Source organism: Xiphophorus hellerii, chromosome 15 (assembly GCF_003331165.1).
Source record: "Xiphophorus hellerii strain 12219 chromosome 15, Xiphophorus_hellerii-4.1, whole genome shotgun sequence".
Classification (NCBI taxonomy): domain Eukaryota; kingdom Metazoa; phylum Chordata; class Actinopteri; order Cyprinodontiformes; family Poeciliidae; genus Xiphophorus; species Xiphophorus hellerii.
The window spans coordinates 52,096-69,575 of NC_045686.1; the positions used below are offsets into that span (position 1 = coordinate 52,096).

Consider the following 17,480-nt stretch of genomic DNA (forward strand, 5'->3'; position numbering starts at 1 on the left):
GTCTTCCATTACTTTTTATGATGTAAAGCACTTTGAACTGCCTGGTCGATGAAACGTGCTACACAAATAAACTTGATTGATTGATTGATTGAGTGACTACACATCAGATAAACGCATCATATAGTTCCAGGTAGTTATAGTTTCTTCTCATTATTTATTTAAGTTAACAAAATATGTTTCCTCGATTTCAGTTTTTGTAATTCTGTTGGATTTAGTTAACTAAAATAACCTTGCTTAGCTCAAATATACTGGGGAATTAATGAAAACTGGGAGTCATTTTCAAAGCTTCGGAGGTAAAAAATAAATAAATAAAGCAAAATAAAAAAAAAGAAACAGAAAACACCCCCCTTCTCTGCTCTACTGGCTGCATCATCAGCCCAGCCTTGAACAATCACATGTGAGTGGAGTCTCTAAATGGTTTGGATGCGCCTAATAAAGCAGGAAAAGACACAAACCTTCCCCACTCTGACCCCCCCCCACCCCCACGCGGCTAACGGGATTACCCCTGATTGTCTTATCAAGTCTGATAAACTCAGGTGTCAGTCACCAGCTCCATATGGCACAGTGAGCCTCAGATGTGCGTCAGCACACGAAAATTTAATCAAAAGAGAATTTGATGGAATCAAGATTGCTTTGTCTAATGAAATGCAAATGCGGCTCCATTAGTCAGAGGCCCATCTTAAATCATTAACTTCAGAGGTAGCCACTTTGAGAAAGAGATGAAAAGTACTTACAAAGATGAGAAAATTGAAGACAAACATGAGGTACTTGATGCAGCTGAGGCAGTCGCCCTCCATGGTCGTCCCCCGAGCTGAAGCCTCTCCCTGACCCTGCAGGGAAAAGCAGAAAACGCGACGAATAAATCCTCCATATTGGACGGTTATTAGGCTGATGACGCTCCGGTTGGACCTGTTCACATTTTCATGAGTTCAAAAAAACACCGAACATAACTGTAAAACATTTGAGCCACATTTAGTTGTGTCTATTATCTTCTACTCTTTCAGTCAAATAAATGTATCCAGTTTTAGATTTTGAACCTAAATGTGAGTTTGTGAAAGATAAACTTACAGCAGTAAGTTGTGTTAACTTTTTATTAATTTAGTCAAACCTCCAAGAGTTGAATAAACTAGAGATTTTAGGTTAGCACTTAAAAAACTGAAATAAAAAAGACAGGAGTGGGAACTATTTCCCAGAATGCTTAGCGGCATATTTTTGTCTCCTGAGATGGAAGTGCGTTACATTGATCTGACTCTTGTGTTTTATTAAGGCAAATGTTCATTTTAATGCAATTCTCAGTTAGCAAAGCTTGAGGATAATGTCCTGTTCACACTAAATGTTTCTGAGCTGAATTCATTGGGATGTTTAATTAAATTCATTATCAGATCAGAAATTTTGTTCCTGCAGTTTGAAACAAGAATTTACATTATTATAAAGTAAAATCAGTATTTATTTTAACTTGATATAGTGAGTAAAATAATACAGAAATGTGGCTCTTTAACTATTTTTTTTTGCATATTGTGAAATAATTATTTAGTTTAAATTGCAGCATTAAGTTTAAACTCACAATTTAAGATTAATGAAGTTAAAAAACAATGTTTAGACAACTTGTCTCTTGTTAAATCAACTTCATGAACTTTAATTTCTGAGTTAAAACCAAAACTATTTTCTTGTTGACTTAAATTGCATTTTCAAGGCAGCAGGTGGACTTTCAGTTAAACCACCTTCAAATGTTTTACAGTGCGTCAGCCGGGTTGCTTTAAATTCAGGTCTTTCTTTGCCAGATTTAATCACCAAACGTTTTCTAAAGAAATTAAACTCTTTGGCGATGTCATGATTCTTATCATTTCCAAGAATATAAAAGTGAATTAAGCTTTAAAATTCATTTTCAGAGTCAGATGACCGGCTTCCCTATCAGCACTTGACATATGGTGTTATCCTAGTCTATTGCTGAGCGTTTTAAGGACGTAATTCCTGACCGAGTCTCCTTGTGCATTAACCCAATGGGGATGGGCTTTACTTCAGAGCATCTTTTTGTTAATGTAATGAAAGGCAGAAGCTCCTGTGCACCCGTCAGCTCACCCTCTACCTGACATAAACACACTTTACTTGATGAAGGTTCTTCCTCAAAGCACTCCTAGATAATGAAGAGCCCCTCTTGTGCATTAAGGGACGACATGGCGGTGTCTCCATCCCTGACCCCACACATAAAGTCAGCCACTAACTTCCTACATCAGAGGAACTACTTGAAATTTCTTAGAATGGAGAATAATGTTATGATTGAAAAATTCAATTGACATTCACTGCAAAAATACAAAACCTTACCAAGTAATTTTGGTCTAGTTTCTAGTGCAAATATCCAGTACACTTGAAAAAACACAAAATTAATTTAAAAGTAACTTATCAGCAAGATATGTGAGCTTGTTATAAGTCAATAATTCCTTGATATTGATGAAAAAGTTCCTGTTCTTTCGGCAGATAAATTCACTTACAACATGGAAAAAATGTCTTGTTATAAGTTAAATAATTTGCCAAAGGAACTAAAACTTTTTTAAATCAATATTAAGGAATTACTGACTTAAAACAAGATCCTATATTTTGCTGAAACATTACTTGTAAGTTAGTTTTGTCTTATTTCATGCGTAGTAAGATATTTGCACTAGAAATATCTTACTACACATTGGTAACTGTGCAGTAAGATATTTACCAAGTAAGTAAAGTTGTTGAAAGTAAGAACTATCAAAGACGAGGTTGAGGAAATTTCTGTGTTGGAGAAGAAATTGGTTTGTATTCTGGTTTAACTACTTTAGCAACAGCGCCACTTACAGGTTTGGGGGAGTAAAAACAGCATTTCGGTCCATCCTGTGTTCAAATGTTTTTGAAATAATTTCTGGAATCAGTCCCACGTTGATGTGGATGTTCTTGAAACCGACAAGCCGCTTTACAAAATAAATAAATACATGAAGGGGGCCTGAGTAAGTTGTTGCTGGGGAAATGGGAGATTTTAGTTTTGTCATGAAATAATGTTCAACATCATCTTGCTTGCATAAATTTAAGACATTTGTTTCAGTAAAGTGGATAATTTTGTAATATAACTGATGCTACAACAGAACCGCTAACTTTGGTTATCAGGGAAAAGGTTTATATTACATCCTGTTACAATATATTGATAAATTATCAGTACATTTCAGCAATGTTCTATGCTTTAGTCAAAAATACTGTTTCTATTTAGTTTCTTTAAAAATATGAGTGACAACTAGATGGGTAAAAATGATCTTTATAAATAGAAATCAACTAATTAAGTTTATTTATCTCACTAATTCAGTTTTATACTATACTACCAGAACACATCTAGTATTGTTAGTCATAAATCTGTAAGCTTCTTTTACAGCTTAATCTTGCTGTTTCCAACATGAGCTAAATGAGTTCGTCTTGCTGAAATAAACAAACCTTAATTGAAGTGGTTGTTGTCCGAATGACAGAACAATTTGCTTCAAACCCTGCATGTGTCAGTCAGTGTTAATTACATCTTCACATCTGAGTGGGTTTCACACCGCGTGTGCTCTAATGCTCCCGTCACGCCTCACACCAGCGTCCCAGATGCTGCCTTTTGATCTGCGCTGTTCGTCCATCTGCAATTAAGCCTAAAGAAAGCAGCATCCACGAATTGACACAAAACGGCATTCAAATGAGCCCACAGAAAACGGTCTCTGCAAGTTGTTTATAAAAGTTTAATTCATTTGGTCTGCATCCCTAAATGTGAAAAAACGTCTTTGTGATTCCATGTGTTGAGTTAATTTGTACGGAGTCCCATAGGAGTCATGGGCTATAAATTCATTTTGCGTTACCTCGCCAAAGTTTGGAGGACCAAAACTGACATGAATAAAAATAAAAGCAGAAATCTATATTACTTGTTTTTCCTTGTGAATGGTGTGAAAATAATCAAATAATGCTCAAATGCAGCCACCACTAGGGGGAGTGTTAGCTTCCAGTTCCTGCGCCGATGTTGGAGTTAAATATATTGTGTGAAAATAACAATTGGTTTCATTTTAAACCACTTTCCATCTGCAGTTGAATTAGATTTGTGTTTCTGAGTAATTCCAGTACATTTTATTGATGCTAAATTTTAGCAATTAAACAAACGTATTTTCTTCTCCTCCAAGGATTTCTCTCTATGTATTCTGCTAGGACTGGATGAGAAGCGATCTGTGGGGCAGCTGTAATTGCTGTGACTTTAAGGGAACACAATTAATAATTTGTCAGAATCTAAACGACTCCCTGCTTTATTAATCTGTTGTTTTGTTGGGGTTTAAACTTGGTGACAACCAGATCAAAAAGCAGCTTCTCAAAGGAGTTGTAATAGATTTAATAACCACCCATTGGAAGCCTCTCAGCAGAAGAAAGAAAACAAAAAACGTCTTCTTTCATTCCCTTTTGTTGGGCAGGCTTTCCACTGCTCTGGCTAAATCTCTCTGCAGAACTGACACCTGGGTTATGATCAATGCTGGTCTGTTTCCTGTCAAATATGATCTCACTTTACACACAGAAATTCACCATTGAGGTGATGCAAACCAAAAACATTTGCCAAACATTTGCCTCAAGTCCAGCACTCACAGAGAATCGAAATTGCATGAATAATTAAGCAGAACAAAAGCCTTATCTTTTTGTCTTTTAATATTGCATGCTTGTGTTGGTTTGTTTTTAACTTGCTGCAGAGTATTGATGTGTTTTGAGCCACAGAGAAAGCTTTTTCTTTGTCTCGCTGCCAGCTTGTGTAAGTTGCTGTGACAATCAAATTGAACCAATCTAAAGATACTGCGTGTCTCTGTCTGGTTTGGGGATGATTTAACATATAATGAGAACTATTACTTTCCTCAGTAGCCAGAGGGTGTATTATGTTTTTTCCATGATTTAGGAATCTGATTTAGAGTGACGGTTAAATACTTTCTGTAAATCATAATAATATGCTTTCGTATTGATTACCCTCGGAGTGGTACTCTGAGCTACCAACCACCTCATTGCCTGAGAGGGGTTTTAATTAACTCCATCCTTTCCTAGATCCAACTGAAAGGTCTAATGAGGTCACAGTAGGTTTTAATTGAGATCTGCATAAATTACTGTCTCGCAGAAAAGCAAGTGAAACGGTCCGTTCTGTCAATCCCTGGGCCTTAAGAGAGCAAACAGTATTTTCCACAGCAGGGGATGAGGAGACGGGCTGCTGGAAAACCTCTCAGTTTTTATAACCACAAACAAAAATGTCTGATCTCTTTTCCAGCCTCACCCTTTCTCTCTGCTCTCCCATCTCAGGGTCGGCCCAGCTGTCAGATGTGGGGCCAGTTCTCTTCTGTGCATTAAAATTCATTGCTTAAGTTCGCTTTTACTGTATTTGCCTAGCGAGGCTCCCAGAAAAAGGTGGAAACCAGCACTGTATAAATCAAACTGCCACAGCGAAAGTGCAGAGTAAACAAACTGGCCTTTCCCATGACTCCCATAAGACTGCTGGCCCTCATCGATCACAGTTCAGCCTCACAGATCAGACACCCAAGTCTGCAGATTCTGTTATCTGGAAAAGGGCAACAACACAGAGGCTATGTTCACACTGCAGCCTGAAGAGATACAACTTGGAATTTTTTCAAATCGGATCTTTTTGGCATCATAGTTCATACTTCCAAATATGTGGCTTGTATGTGATCTCCAGTGTGAACTGCAAAGAAACTGAAAGTATCCCACATGCATAGTAGGGGGCGCAATAACGTCACACAGAGAGGGTGCTCAGTGTTTTGCCAACCGCCATCATGGTGCGTTCACACCAAACGCATTATGCCCATCAAAAATGCGTCCGACGCTTCCATTTGGAAGCACTTTGAATGCAGACGCTTGACCTTTTGCTCCACCCTTAGAACTTCGCGCATCTGGTTTACATTCAGAGTCTATGCGGAGGCGCGTCAGATGCGTCAAAATCGCTCTGCCATTGTTTTCTGTTGCCGGCCTATTTGTCGGACACGTTGGACGCACTTAAAACGTCAAACACTGAAAGTGCTCCAAATCGCACTGCGCTAGACATGCGATACGCGGCGCGATGGGCCCTCAACATAGACTTTGAATGTAAACCAGACGCGTCTGACATGCAAAAGCGGTTGGTGTGAACGCATCGTAAAAAAGAAGCAGCAGCGCTCAGTGTTTGCGGAAGTAAACTTGGATGCGAACGGTAGAGCATATTTTACGATTTTAAAGATGTTATCTCCAAGCGGAGATTTTCGCAGAACAGTGACGTTTGTTTAGCATCAATGACGTTCAGCTCAGATGAACCATTCAAGCCGTTCAGACTCAGGTCACATTTGTAAAGATCAGATACGTGTCGGATATCCAAGTGAATAAAAGTTTGATCTGTGTTGTTCAGACTGTAATGAAAAGATCAGATACAGGTCAAATAAAGGTAAAAAAAAAAATGGAGTCACTTCAGGCTGCAGAGTGAACGCAGCCAAAGTTTGTGTTTGTGCTGCTTTGCAAAAATGCATGAATTTATGTTGGTATGACAAAACGCAGATATTATAATTAACCAACACCGATGCAGAAAGAAATGCTGTGCTGATGAGATTAGAGAAATATTTTCTTAGAAAGAAACACTGCATGTCATTGATGTGACAATGTAACAACAGTCTATGCCCTGAGGTATCCTGCACAAGCCAACTCAATTTACATCAACTGCTCCTTACGTTACTGACATCATTAAATGCCGCGCGGCTCGAAGAATCCCTTTGTTTACTCCTGGAGATCCCCGGCTGCGGACCTCAGAATGGTGGTGTTTGATGGCGGATTAATGAGATCCGAAACCCAAATCAACTTTATGATACCAGCAGAAGCCAGTGCTCTGTAATGAGGACAAACCCACCCGACCTACATTCCTCCCAGTGGGAGCGTTTTGAAGCGATGCCTTGAGCATTTTTCCAAGCCGATCTTAGATACCAAGAGCTCCATTTTCTTTGCACCCACAAGATCAACAACTATGGCTGAAAAAGACAAAGATAAAAAAAAATCTATGACGACAGGAAAAACACATAAAAGGTGGATGGTTGTTTATCTTGACAATCCCTTTATGGATGCAGTTAAGCGTACACTGCAAAAACACAAAATCTCAAAATCTGTGGTCTAGTTTCTGGTGCAAATATCTTATTACACTGGAAACGAGACAAGCTAACGTAAAAGTAACGTTTCAACAAGAAAACGTGAAAAGATTGTCTGGTGGTGAATAGATCTCTAGGCTACTTTTACAGCAAATTTGGTTTAAACGTTAACCAATCTGTTAACCAAACGTTAACATTTTTTATGTTTAAAACTGGAGTTTTGTTACAAGTCAAAACAAAGATGTTTTTAAGCAGACATTGGAAAACACTGGTCTACAACTCAAGACCTCTAGATTACAAATCCAGTGTCTTTTCAATTGAGTAGCATTATTCATTTATATTTTATGCAAACGATCTGAGTGTTGCCTCTGCTGGTACTCAGGAAGTATCTTGCTGAGATTACTAGAAAATCTGATTAGATTAGATATAAAGTATGTCTTTTTTAAATATGCCACCACAGCAAGAAATATTAAATATCTAATCATATTTATCCATTTTTAATACATTATTCCACTCAAATACACATTTTAAATATCACTGCAATATCACAACTGAAAAAAATAACCTAAATGAATTTTGGTTCATTGTTTTTGACATGTTTTAGACTTTTAGACCAGGCACTAGTTGGTTTAAACATAAACAAAAAACATAGTTCTAGACTAGATGCATTATTAACTCATGTTGAAATTAAGTGTACATGGAAAAATGTTCTGGTTTATTTATTTATTTTTTTGTTTCCAGTCTTTATCTGTCATGAAATATGCAGGATTTGGGAAAAATTGGCACTCTTTTCGAAATGTCTGAGTCTAAGTAAGGGTTTATATTCATTAGGGTAATGTTTCATAAACTTTTTACATGAAGTATCACCTGGGTAAATACTGAATTTTTCAAATACAACAATACTGGCTGACATTTCAAAAACACAAACACAAGAGGAATTAGAAAACGGAAAATATTGGTACTGATTGCAATGTAACAATGACTTACATCTTTACTCAGAGATAACATTTTCAAGATTGAAATTGAGAAAAATCTATAATCGTCAAAGGTTTCTCACTAATACCGTCCACAACATCCAATATGGCCGCCTTGCTTAAAAATGTAAGGATTCCTGCATTAAATAAGTTTACATGCATTTTTAATGATTCATATGTCATTAGATTTTTCAGAGTATATTTAGTATGTTGCTCAAATGCAACGTACAGAAATACTGCATTAGTTTAATTACTGTTAATTATTGCTAACAATAATAAGATTAGATGTTACAGAGTAGATTTTTTAAAGATCCAAATGATTTCTGTTCAATTGGGTTTGAGCTCATTTGCAGATCCAAGATCCAAATTTTAATCAAATCCAATAAATGGAGCCTCCAGAGCTGCAATTTGTTTTTATTTAGGTGCAAATAAAACCAAGATTTCTTCTGAGTATAATAAATGCGGCACCTTTGAGATCCATGGGGACCAAACATAAAAACCAAGGTTTAATGCAAGCTGCAATAATTGTGCTAATTGCTAACATAAGATGGTTAATCGACTTTAAAATTACAAATCATTTTGTCTTTGTTTAAAGACCAATTCTCTGTTTTACAGTGACTGCTCCCTCTCTCACACAGTGTGCGGTCACCTGAGCGCCTGACATAAATAATTTAATGTCTGCTCACAGAAAAGAGCTGGAAAAAAAATATTCTGAAAGCCATAATAGGTCTTAAAGAGAAATCACACCTGGCTTAATCAGTCATTTGCAGGTCAAAACCTTAAAAATGGTCACAAATGTCTCATTTGGTACAATTAATAAGCTGAATCCATATGCCTCTGCTCCAGCAGGCTCCCCCCTGGATAAATGGATTACATTGACAAGGACATCCTGTCTGCACCTCCACCAACCACATGTTCAGCCAGTCTACTTCATCTTGGGTGCAGGTCTGCATAACAGATAATCATTAACAATGAAACCCTCTTGAAAATGTAAGAGGTAAAACTTGACCTGCTCTAATTCCATTGACCCTGTAAATGATCACCTGTAATTGAACCCTGGGGTCCGCCCTGGGGTCCCAGGCGCCTCGATGTGGCGGGGCGCGCTAATGCTCCCTGCGCTAATACCCTCAGATGACACTGAGGGACCGAACTCATGCCGCATCACCCTTTATCTCAATTAAAAACCCATTTTCCCATTTCTCCGTGACTTCCTAAATCATCCACAAGTAAACACCCGAAATCCTCTAGCAACGAGCTTCCCTAGAGGACCAGCATGTCCCTTAATGAACCTCCAATTAGGAGGGAATGAGCCCTGGGCGGGGCCGTCGCACCGAAGTGCTTTGAAGTTCACTGAAGGTAAAGCAGCTGTGAGAGTTTTCTGTGAGCTAAAAATGAATAACTGGGGTTTGATCCCTCCCGTAGTTCTAAGAGGGTTGTTTGGATCCCGCCTGAGCAGGTCGCCGGTTTATGAACTTTTTTTTTGTGGTTTCACAAACTGAAGAGCTGATGGGTCACCCAGTTGGTCGACCGTGACATCTGCCGCACTCTTCTATGACCGTCGCGCTAATAGTGCGGGTTAAACTGGTAGATCTAGTCAAAATGTTTGCCAAGAGAGTAGAAAAAGCAAATACTGTTGCTTCACCTTCTCCTCCTCTGGATGTCAGACACACCACCTGAATCTGAGAATCTCCATCTTCCTCTGTGGATCACACGGGTAGGCTTTGCTTTTCTGTCTTTGTTATTTAGCATAATTGACAAGCAAATACCACAAAAGAACAACCCTTGGGTCTGAGAGTCCAGGAATCTGCCAGGCTATATGAATATTTCTTATGCTGATTAACAGCTAAGGGACACATATCAATAGTTCATTCTCAGTGAACCTTTGCCTAATGAGTCTTTTTACAGTATGCATAATATAAGAGTAGTGCAACTAATTGGCTATAATGAATTAGCTCCAATCCACTAGATCATCTATTATTTAATACTGTTGCTCCTGTAAGAGCTGAGCGGTACACATCCCATCCATTCACATGGGAATGATGTTATAGAAACCCTGAGGGCTGAAGTCCTCTGACCAGGCAGCTGATGCTCTCCTGAATTACCGGCTGATTAACCAGAAAGCACATTCAGAACGAACAAATGCACAGACAGAAACAGAAGGGCCATGGAAGTCAACATTACCGCCGGCCACATTCCTGACATCCCAACTGGGCGCGGATCCAGCTGTTAGTGCAGGCCAAGCTGTTGCTAAGACTCAGCGAATCGATTTCCCAGATCCTTGGATTAGAAAGATAGGGCCAACGTAAAAGGCATTGATTTCTTCTTGATATTTAACATAAGTGGTTGATTTGTGAGGTAAACAAACAGATTTTTTCGTCTGCACTGAACATGTGTTTGTGATCCTCACTTTGTCTTACCAAAGACTTTTATTTAATTGCTTCACCGCCTCTATCTGGGTGAGTGAAGACACAAGCTGGGATCGATAACAGCTGGTCATTGATGCATTGATCGCCTGGAGCTGCAGCTCCGAGTCGGCCGCTGGTCCTGCAGCAGTGAGGGCATGTTATGCTCCACATAAACACTTCCACTCTGACACTTCTGAACGCTTTTACAGTTTTTTTCCTTTTTTAATAGAGGGGGAGGATGACACATGATCCTGGGGGATTTCCAGAAAACTGGGTTATAACTCAATTCAAAATGAAGTGATTCATAATTACACAACATGGGAATTATTTCTCTGCAGATCTGCTCTTTCTTTTTTGCCAAATACTACTTTCAGTAGCTTATTCTTCGAGTTCCTGGTATTATGCATTTTTCCCCTCCATATCAAGCACGTCAAGATCACCAATGCTATCAAATGTCGATTGTGCCAGAATGTATTGATGAACCCATTAACAACCAGTTCAAATATTAATAAATAGCTGTCTCTGGATTCGATAAGCGCTTCTTATAATTAGTACTGAACATCTGTTCACAGGATCTTGTGATTATTTTTAAATTTTTTGTGGTGCTACTTTAGAAATACTTGCAAGGAACTTTGTAATATTTCCACTTATGTATGATGTTAATTGTGACTTTTTGTTACTCGTTAAACCGATAATGGACTGTAACTATTTTGCATAATATGCCCTCTTTCAGAAACTGCTAATCTTACCGACAAATTGAACTCACGTCAGAGTAGCACTATGTAAACATATTATTACTGAAGTAAAAGTAAAAATGTATTTGGTAAAAAGTCTACTGAAGTACTGACTGACTAATGAAATTATCAATAATTTAATATTTAAATATTACATTATGAAATGGACCAAAATGTAAAGTTAAGTGGAATTTTTGGTATTTTAAAAATGAAGATGACAATAATTCATAAAAATAACAAAATCATGCAAAAGAAAATGTTTCCAAATAAGTTTCTTTAACTAAAAAGAAATGAAAAGTTGACAAAAACTGGACGTGTGTGTCTGTATTTGTTGATTTATTTTTTTGGCTTGTTTTTCATTCAGTGTGTAGAAAATACAGAAATTTTACTCAAGTAAGAGTAAAGATACACCATGATAAAATTAATCAAATAAAAGTAAAACATAATAAATTCTCCTTAGAGTACGCTTTTTAAAAAAAATACGCAAGTAAATGCATTTGAGTAAATGCAATTAGTAATTACCCAACTCTAATCTAAAGGGACTTCCGCAAAAAAACAAAAAATCAAAAAAAACTCTCAGGTTTGCAAAGATTGGTGCAAGAAAAGAGAAAATATCCAATAAGCAACATTTGTGAGAATAAAATGATCCGGTGACGTCAGAGTCATTTCTGAACAGACTATCTTTGAGCACATCTTCTACCAGCAGAACAATCCACCATGTCACGAAGCTCAAATCATCCAACACTGGCTTTCGAACATGGTAATAGGTTCACCACGAGCCAACAGCAGCAACTGTGTTGCCATCATGTCGATATGAAACAAAACCTCTGGAGGAATGTTTCTGACATGTTGTTCTGAACTGCCTCCGAAAAACAGAGGCAGTTCTGAAAGCAACAGGGGGTTTAACACGATACCAGCAATAAAAGTGGCTGGCGAGCATATCCTCACAGCAGACCGACTTTCTCACAAGCAGGGAAGGCTTCTGATGGCTGAGCTCTGCAACAACACAATGCAGGCTCTCATTATCTAGTGAATGGCAGAGGAAAAGTGCTGCTACTTCAGTTTTTCCCAGTCTACCATTATAAGATCAGAGTGTGGATGATTGCAGGTGGAACTTGTATTATATTAATTACCCATATTACAGAAACCACCTGAGTAACACCCATACTAAGAAATACAGAAAAGTGTATCATAAGATACGATAAGATTTTAGAAGTGCAAGCTAACCCAACTTCCAACATCTTTGCTGGACTCAAGATGTTGCCAAATGATTGTGAGTGAGTTGCTCCTCTTCCTCCTCAACACTTCAATATTTGAAATGTTCTCCTTTTTCTCAACCTGAGTTGCTGTATCATGCAACCAAGTCCTCTAAAAACTGTAGCTATCACTTCCCTGGCAACATTTGCTCACCTTCAAATGCTTGCTTTCTCAACTTCCATGTTGCTCTCTATAAAAAGTAATCTCTAAGGCCACCCAGTCATGCTGTTAAAGTGGCCTTTGTCTGCAGGACTGTGTTTGGCATCTCCTCCTAACGCTAGTTCCTGTTAGAAAACAAAAGGGAGCACAGGGGAGCACTTTACAACAGTGGGGGGGAGCACAGTTTGGCCCGCCATTTGTCTAATGAACAATCAGTCACACTTTGGTACAAGGCCATATGTTAGTTTGGATACAGCTCGCTCCCTTGTGTAGAGAGACTGAAACCTGTTTCATCACTCACAGATGGCTGCGTGCCACGCACACATATCCAAAACCTTGAGAATGAAAGTTAGTGAAGGTTCAACAAGATAAGGGAGAGGGGAATAGAGCAACGGCGTAACCCAGTTTCTGATACGAGTTGGAGTTTAAAGCGATCAAAACAAAGCCTGGAGGGTAACGGTTCTGAATGTGGTTTAGTGGGAGATGAAAGAGATAACCGTATAAAAACCAGTCTCTGCTGCTAATGTTTGCAGAAGAAAACAAAGTGGGTTAATGTCTCTGGGTGGGTTAATAAGCACTGACAGCTTGTACTGTCAGTGCTTATTAATATAATGCTGAGACAGTGTGATAACAGAGCAACTGGTTGGGGTAATTATTATTTCCTGTATAACAGCATTTGATGAATAATTCAAGTTTGTTAGTTTGTGCATTTTATGTTCACAGTTTATTCCTTATGTTCGACCCACTGGTCTGAAGCCTGGAGCATTAATGCGTCTCTCAGCACTGTATCAGACATTTCTCTGCCCCGTGTGATTATAGGTCCATATTGTTGCATGGGGCGGTTCTGCTGCCGCTGATTAAGCCTCATAGAATATGGAAATGACAGGAGAAGTTTCAGATGCCTTTGTGGTTACGCAGATGTCTGGTGTCTACCTACGACAACAAGCTTGGCAGCTTCAAAGACGGGGACGTAATTAGGTCTGTCGTGATTACAAATTTTACTGGACGATAAATTGTCCCAGAAGTTATCGCGATAAATGATGATATTGTTTTGAGACCATTTTCAAGTGATATAATGGTAAGGGCATAATAATGCAAGAACACATTCTCAAACACCAATAAACTTTAAATTCTAACTAACTTTTAACACTGGAACTAAGACATTTTAAATATCCAAAATAAACTAAACAAAAGAAAGAACAAATAAAATGAATTATAAAGTCTGGTGCAAATATCTCAGTACGCCCACAACTAACTTTTTAACAAGAAATAAGAGCTTGTTTTAAGTCAACAATTCCTTAATATTGACAAAAAGTACTGGTTAAACTGAAAAAGACATTTATCCTGTATTATAAGTTAAACTAGAAAATTTCGGAAGAAATTTAGCCGGGGCCTGCCAAGGCGCGCCCGTCGGGTTTGGGCCCGGCGTCGTCACGCCACAAATTGGCATCGACGCTAAAGAACGCCGCAACGTGATCAATGGCATGCGGAGAACCACAAGAACGTTAAGTAAGGCGGACGTGCACCATTCAGTATGATTTAAAATTTTGTCAAGGCTTTTATTTTGGAAGTTTTGTTAAACTTCATTTCAAAGGGCCAAACTAATCCCATGCGTAATAGTCCTTGGGTTAAAATAGTTATATAATGCTCAAAACACAAGTAGCTGATGTAAAAATATTCAAGGCTTTTATTTTGAAATGTTTGTTAAGCTTCATTTCAAAGCGCCAAACTAATCCCATGTATAACAGTTATATAATGCTCAACACAGCAATTATCTGATTTAAAAATATTCAAGGCTTTTATTTTGGAATTTTTGTTAAACTTCATTTCAAAGGGCCAAACTAATACCATGTGTAACAGTGCTTTGGATGAAAAAGTCAAATAAAGCCAAAAAGAGCAATTACATGATGTAAAAATATTCAAGGCTTTTATTTTGAAATTTTTGTTAAGCTTCATTTCAAAGGGCCAAACTAATCCCATGTGTAACAGTTACTGAGTTAAATCAGTATACAGCCCATAGCAGCAGGTAGTTGTAAAGGCCAGTTAAGTCCTGATCTGTTTCAACTGAGGGTTTCACTATAGATAGAACTACAGTGATGCGTATTTGTAGTCCAAATCAGCAGCCAATAGCCTCTTGAGTTCCGTTGCTATGTTAAATAAGTTTCACACCAAGGTGTGAAGTGTTAGTGAAAGAGCCTGAGAGCCTCAGAAAATCCTGTCGCATGACTTTGCTCTGAAGCACCGTGACAGAAAACCGTACGGTCTAGATAAATTTCGAAAACATTTTACCGGAGCAGACAGGCGTATCAATGTCAGGACCGATTTTGATACCAATCGTGCGATATTTGTGGGCGTGATGGCGATTTCAAAAATGATTTGGGTTGAAAAAGTTGTCTTGATCTCTCACTCTAATCAATCAGAGAAGCACTGTAATTTTCGGAAAAATGAGAAACTTTGGGTCGCTTAGAGGCAAATTGTGGACAAACCGTAACTGGTATCGACGAGCCGTCTTCACTTTCGAAGAGATCACAGACGTATCTACAAAATGAAATTTGAATGGCATTTCTAGGTGAATTCGTGACGACACAGAAAATCCTCAAAAATAGGGTATTTCCAGGATTTTTCCCATTGACTTATAATGGGGTTTTTTTCGTAGTTTTTTGCGAATTATGTCGCCACGTTAACCCCAAATCCCACCAAAAATAATAGCTCCAATGGCGTGAATTTTCTGCACGTTTTGATACCTCATTTGTAGGTGTGCACCCAGCGGTATGAGCCGCATTAACGGTGACGGAAGAAAAATAAAGAAGAAGAATATTAAAGAGACGCTTCTCTCCGACAATAGTAATAGGTTCCTGCCATTGCTTTGCATGGCAGGCCCCAATAAATAATCTGCTAGTGGATCTCATATTTTTAAAAAAATTATTGACTTAAAACAAACCACCGTTTCTTGTTGAAAAGTTACTTGTAAGTTACTTTCATCTTATTTCAGGTGCCAGGATATTGCAGAGGAAACTCGACCAAAATTACTTGGTAAGATTCTGTGTTTTTGTAGCGTTAACAGTGTATTCCTATAGAAATGACAAACAAATACTCATTTAAATCCCTGAAGAAGCGACCTTCCTCCTGAGTGCTTCCTTTTACTTTCTGCATGAAATCATCAGAACAGCAGAGCTGTCATTATGATTCCCTTCCACTTCTCTCTCACTTTTTTCACACTTTGAATATATTAAACTTCAAACGTGTCAAGAAAGGCACTGACTGAGGGGAAATGATGAACTGCGTCAAAGAGAAGCCAACTCCAACCTGATTTATCGGTGTCGAGTGAAGCTTGTTCTTTTGAATCTTAGGTGGTAATTTAGACTTTAATTCAGTGTTTTATTGGAATTTCAAAGCAAGTCTGAATGTATTCATTTCAAAGAAAATGACAATCGCCCAATTAATTTTTAATGGTAAGGATTTATTGTCCAGTACACTGTTTGTAGTGTGTGTTCTGCTTGTAGTTTTCAAAACCAGAACAGTGACATAAAACCCGATCCACCACCTGGGACTGGATCCCTGAAGGTTCCCAGTACGCCAACAAGTCATGGCTAAAACTTTAAAAGCAGCAAAGGGACGTTTAAATAACAGAAACAGTCTGGAGATCCAATCTTTTAGAACAAGGTTTCCGCTTTTACCAGTTTTTAAAAAGTTGCAGTTTCAAAACTGCTAAAACTTTAGTGCCGCAGTATATTAATGATTTCCATCTAATGAGAGACCAGAAAGTGCAGGAGGGAAGTGCTGAACTGGAAAATCCACAAGTGGGTTTCCAGTGTCAAGTTATCCAGAGATTTTAAAATCCAAAAAAAGAATTTATCTCATGGCGTTCCAGATGTTGAGATGCAGTCGAAAGTGCTGGATGGGTGTCCAGCTCCAGTCCTCGAAGGCCGGTGTCTTGCCAATTTTAGATGCATCTCTGCTCCAACTCAGCTGATTTAAATGGTCCAACTACAATCTGAGCATGTTCAGGTTCTGCAGAGGCCAAGTAATGAACCATCATTTGATACAGGTGTGTTGAACCAGAAAAGAACTAAAATCTGCAGGAAATCAGCCCTTGAGCACTGACTTTGGACACCACTAGACCAGAGCTTTGTAAGTTTTTGGGTTAATGCTGAAAAACCGCACTAATCATATCTATTTATTTTTTCATGATCAGTAAATCATGGATTATACATTGCAATTTTAAGAAAAAAAATGACATTAAATAAAAGAAAACCTTTTAAAAGGATTCCTAAGAGCTAAATGACAAAAACTCATAAATAATTCAACAGAACTTTAATGTTTTAACTTAAATGCACCATCAACATTCTGTTGATGGTGCATTTTCACCATCCCTGTTTAGTCCGCTTTGATCAAACTTTAGTTTCTTCATAGGAAGTCTGATTTGTTTGGGAAGGTGTGAATCCACAATCAAACTCTGATGCAAACCAAAAAAAAGCTACAAACGTAGGTTTTGATTCAGTTGAAGTGAATTCTGGTGCGGTTCGACTGCATATGTGAACACCAAGTGGACCGGACACCACTCTAAAAGCAGGAAGTGGACTACAGTGCAGGGCATTCTGGGTAAAAACAAATGCGAGAGTCTAGAGTTAGTAAGAGAAATGGCTCGTCACCTTTTACCGAAAACAAAAAAGAAATCCTACAACCGCCAAAATCTGACACTACTCCATTTCTGGTTACATTTCATAAAGAAGGAGGTTGTTCCCATGTCTTCTCCAGGTGTTTTTGTCTCATTTCCTTCAGTGGTTCTTGGTGCAGCGCCACCACAGGCGAGGAGGGGAACAGATTTTT

At 38.3% G+C, this 17,480-nt stretch overlaps 1 protein-coding gene across 1 annotated transcript in view; it reads right to left on the reverse strand.

The window, feature by feature from the left end:
• Positions 1 to 17,480, reverse strand: part of LOC116734292 (tetraspanin-18-like) — a 70,403-nt gene that overhangs the window by 10,976 nt on the left and 41,947 nt on the right. Inside the window, exon 3 of the mRNA XM_032585607.1 lies at positions 735 to 830. Coding sequence (XP_032441498.1) covers positions 735 to 830 — 96 coding nt within the window. The remainder of the gene's footprint in view (positions 1 to 734; positions 831 to 17,480) is intronic.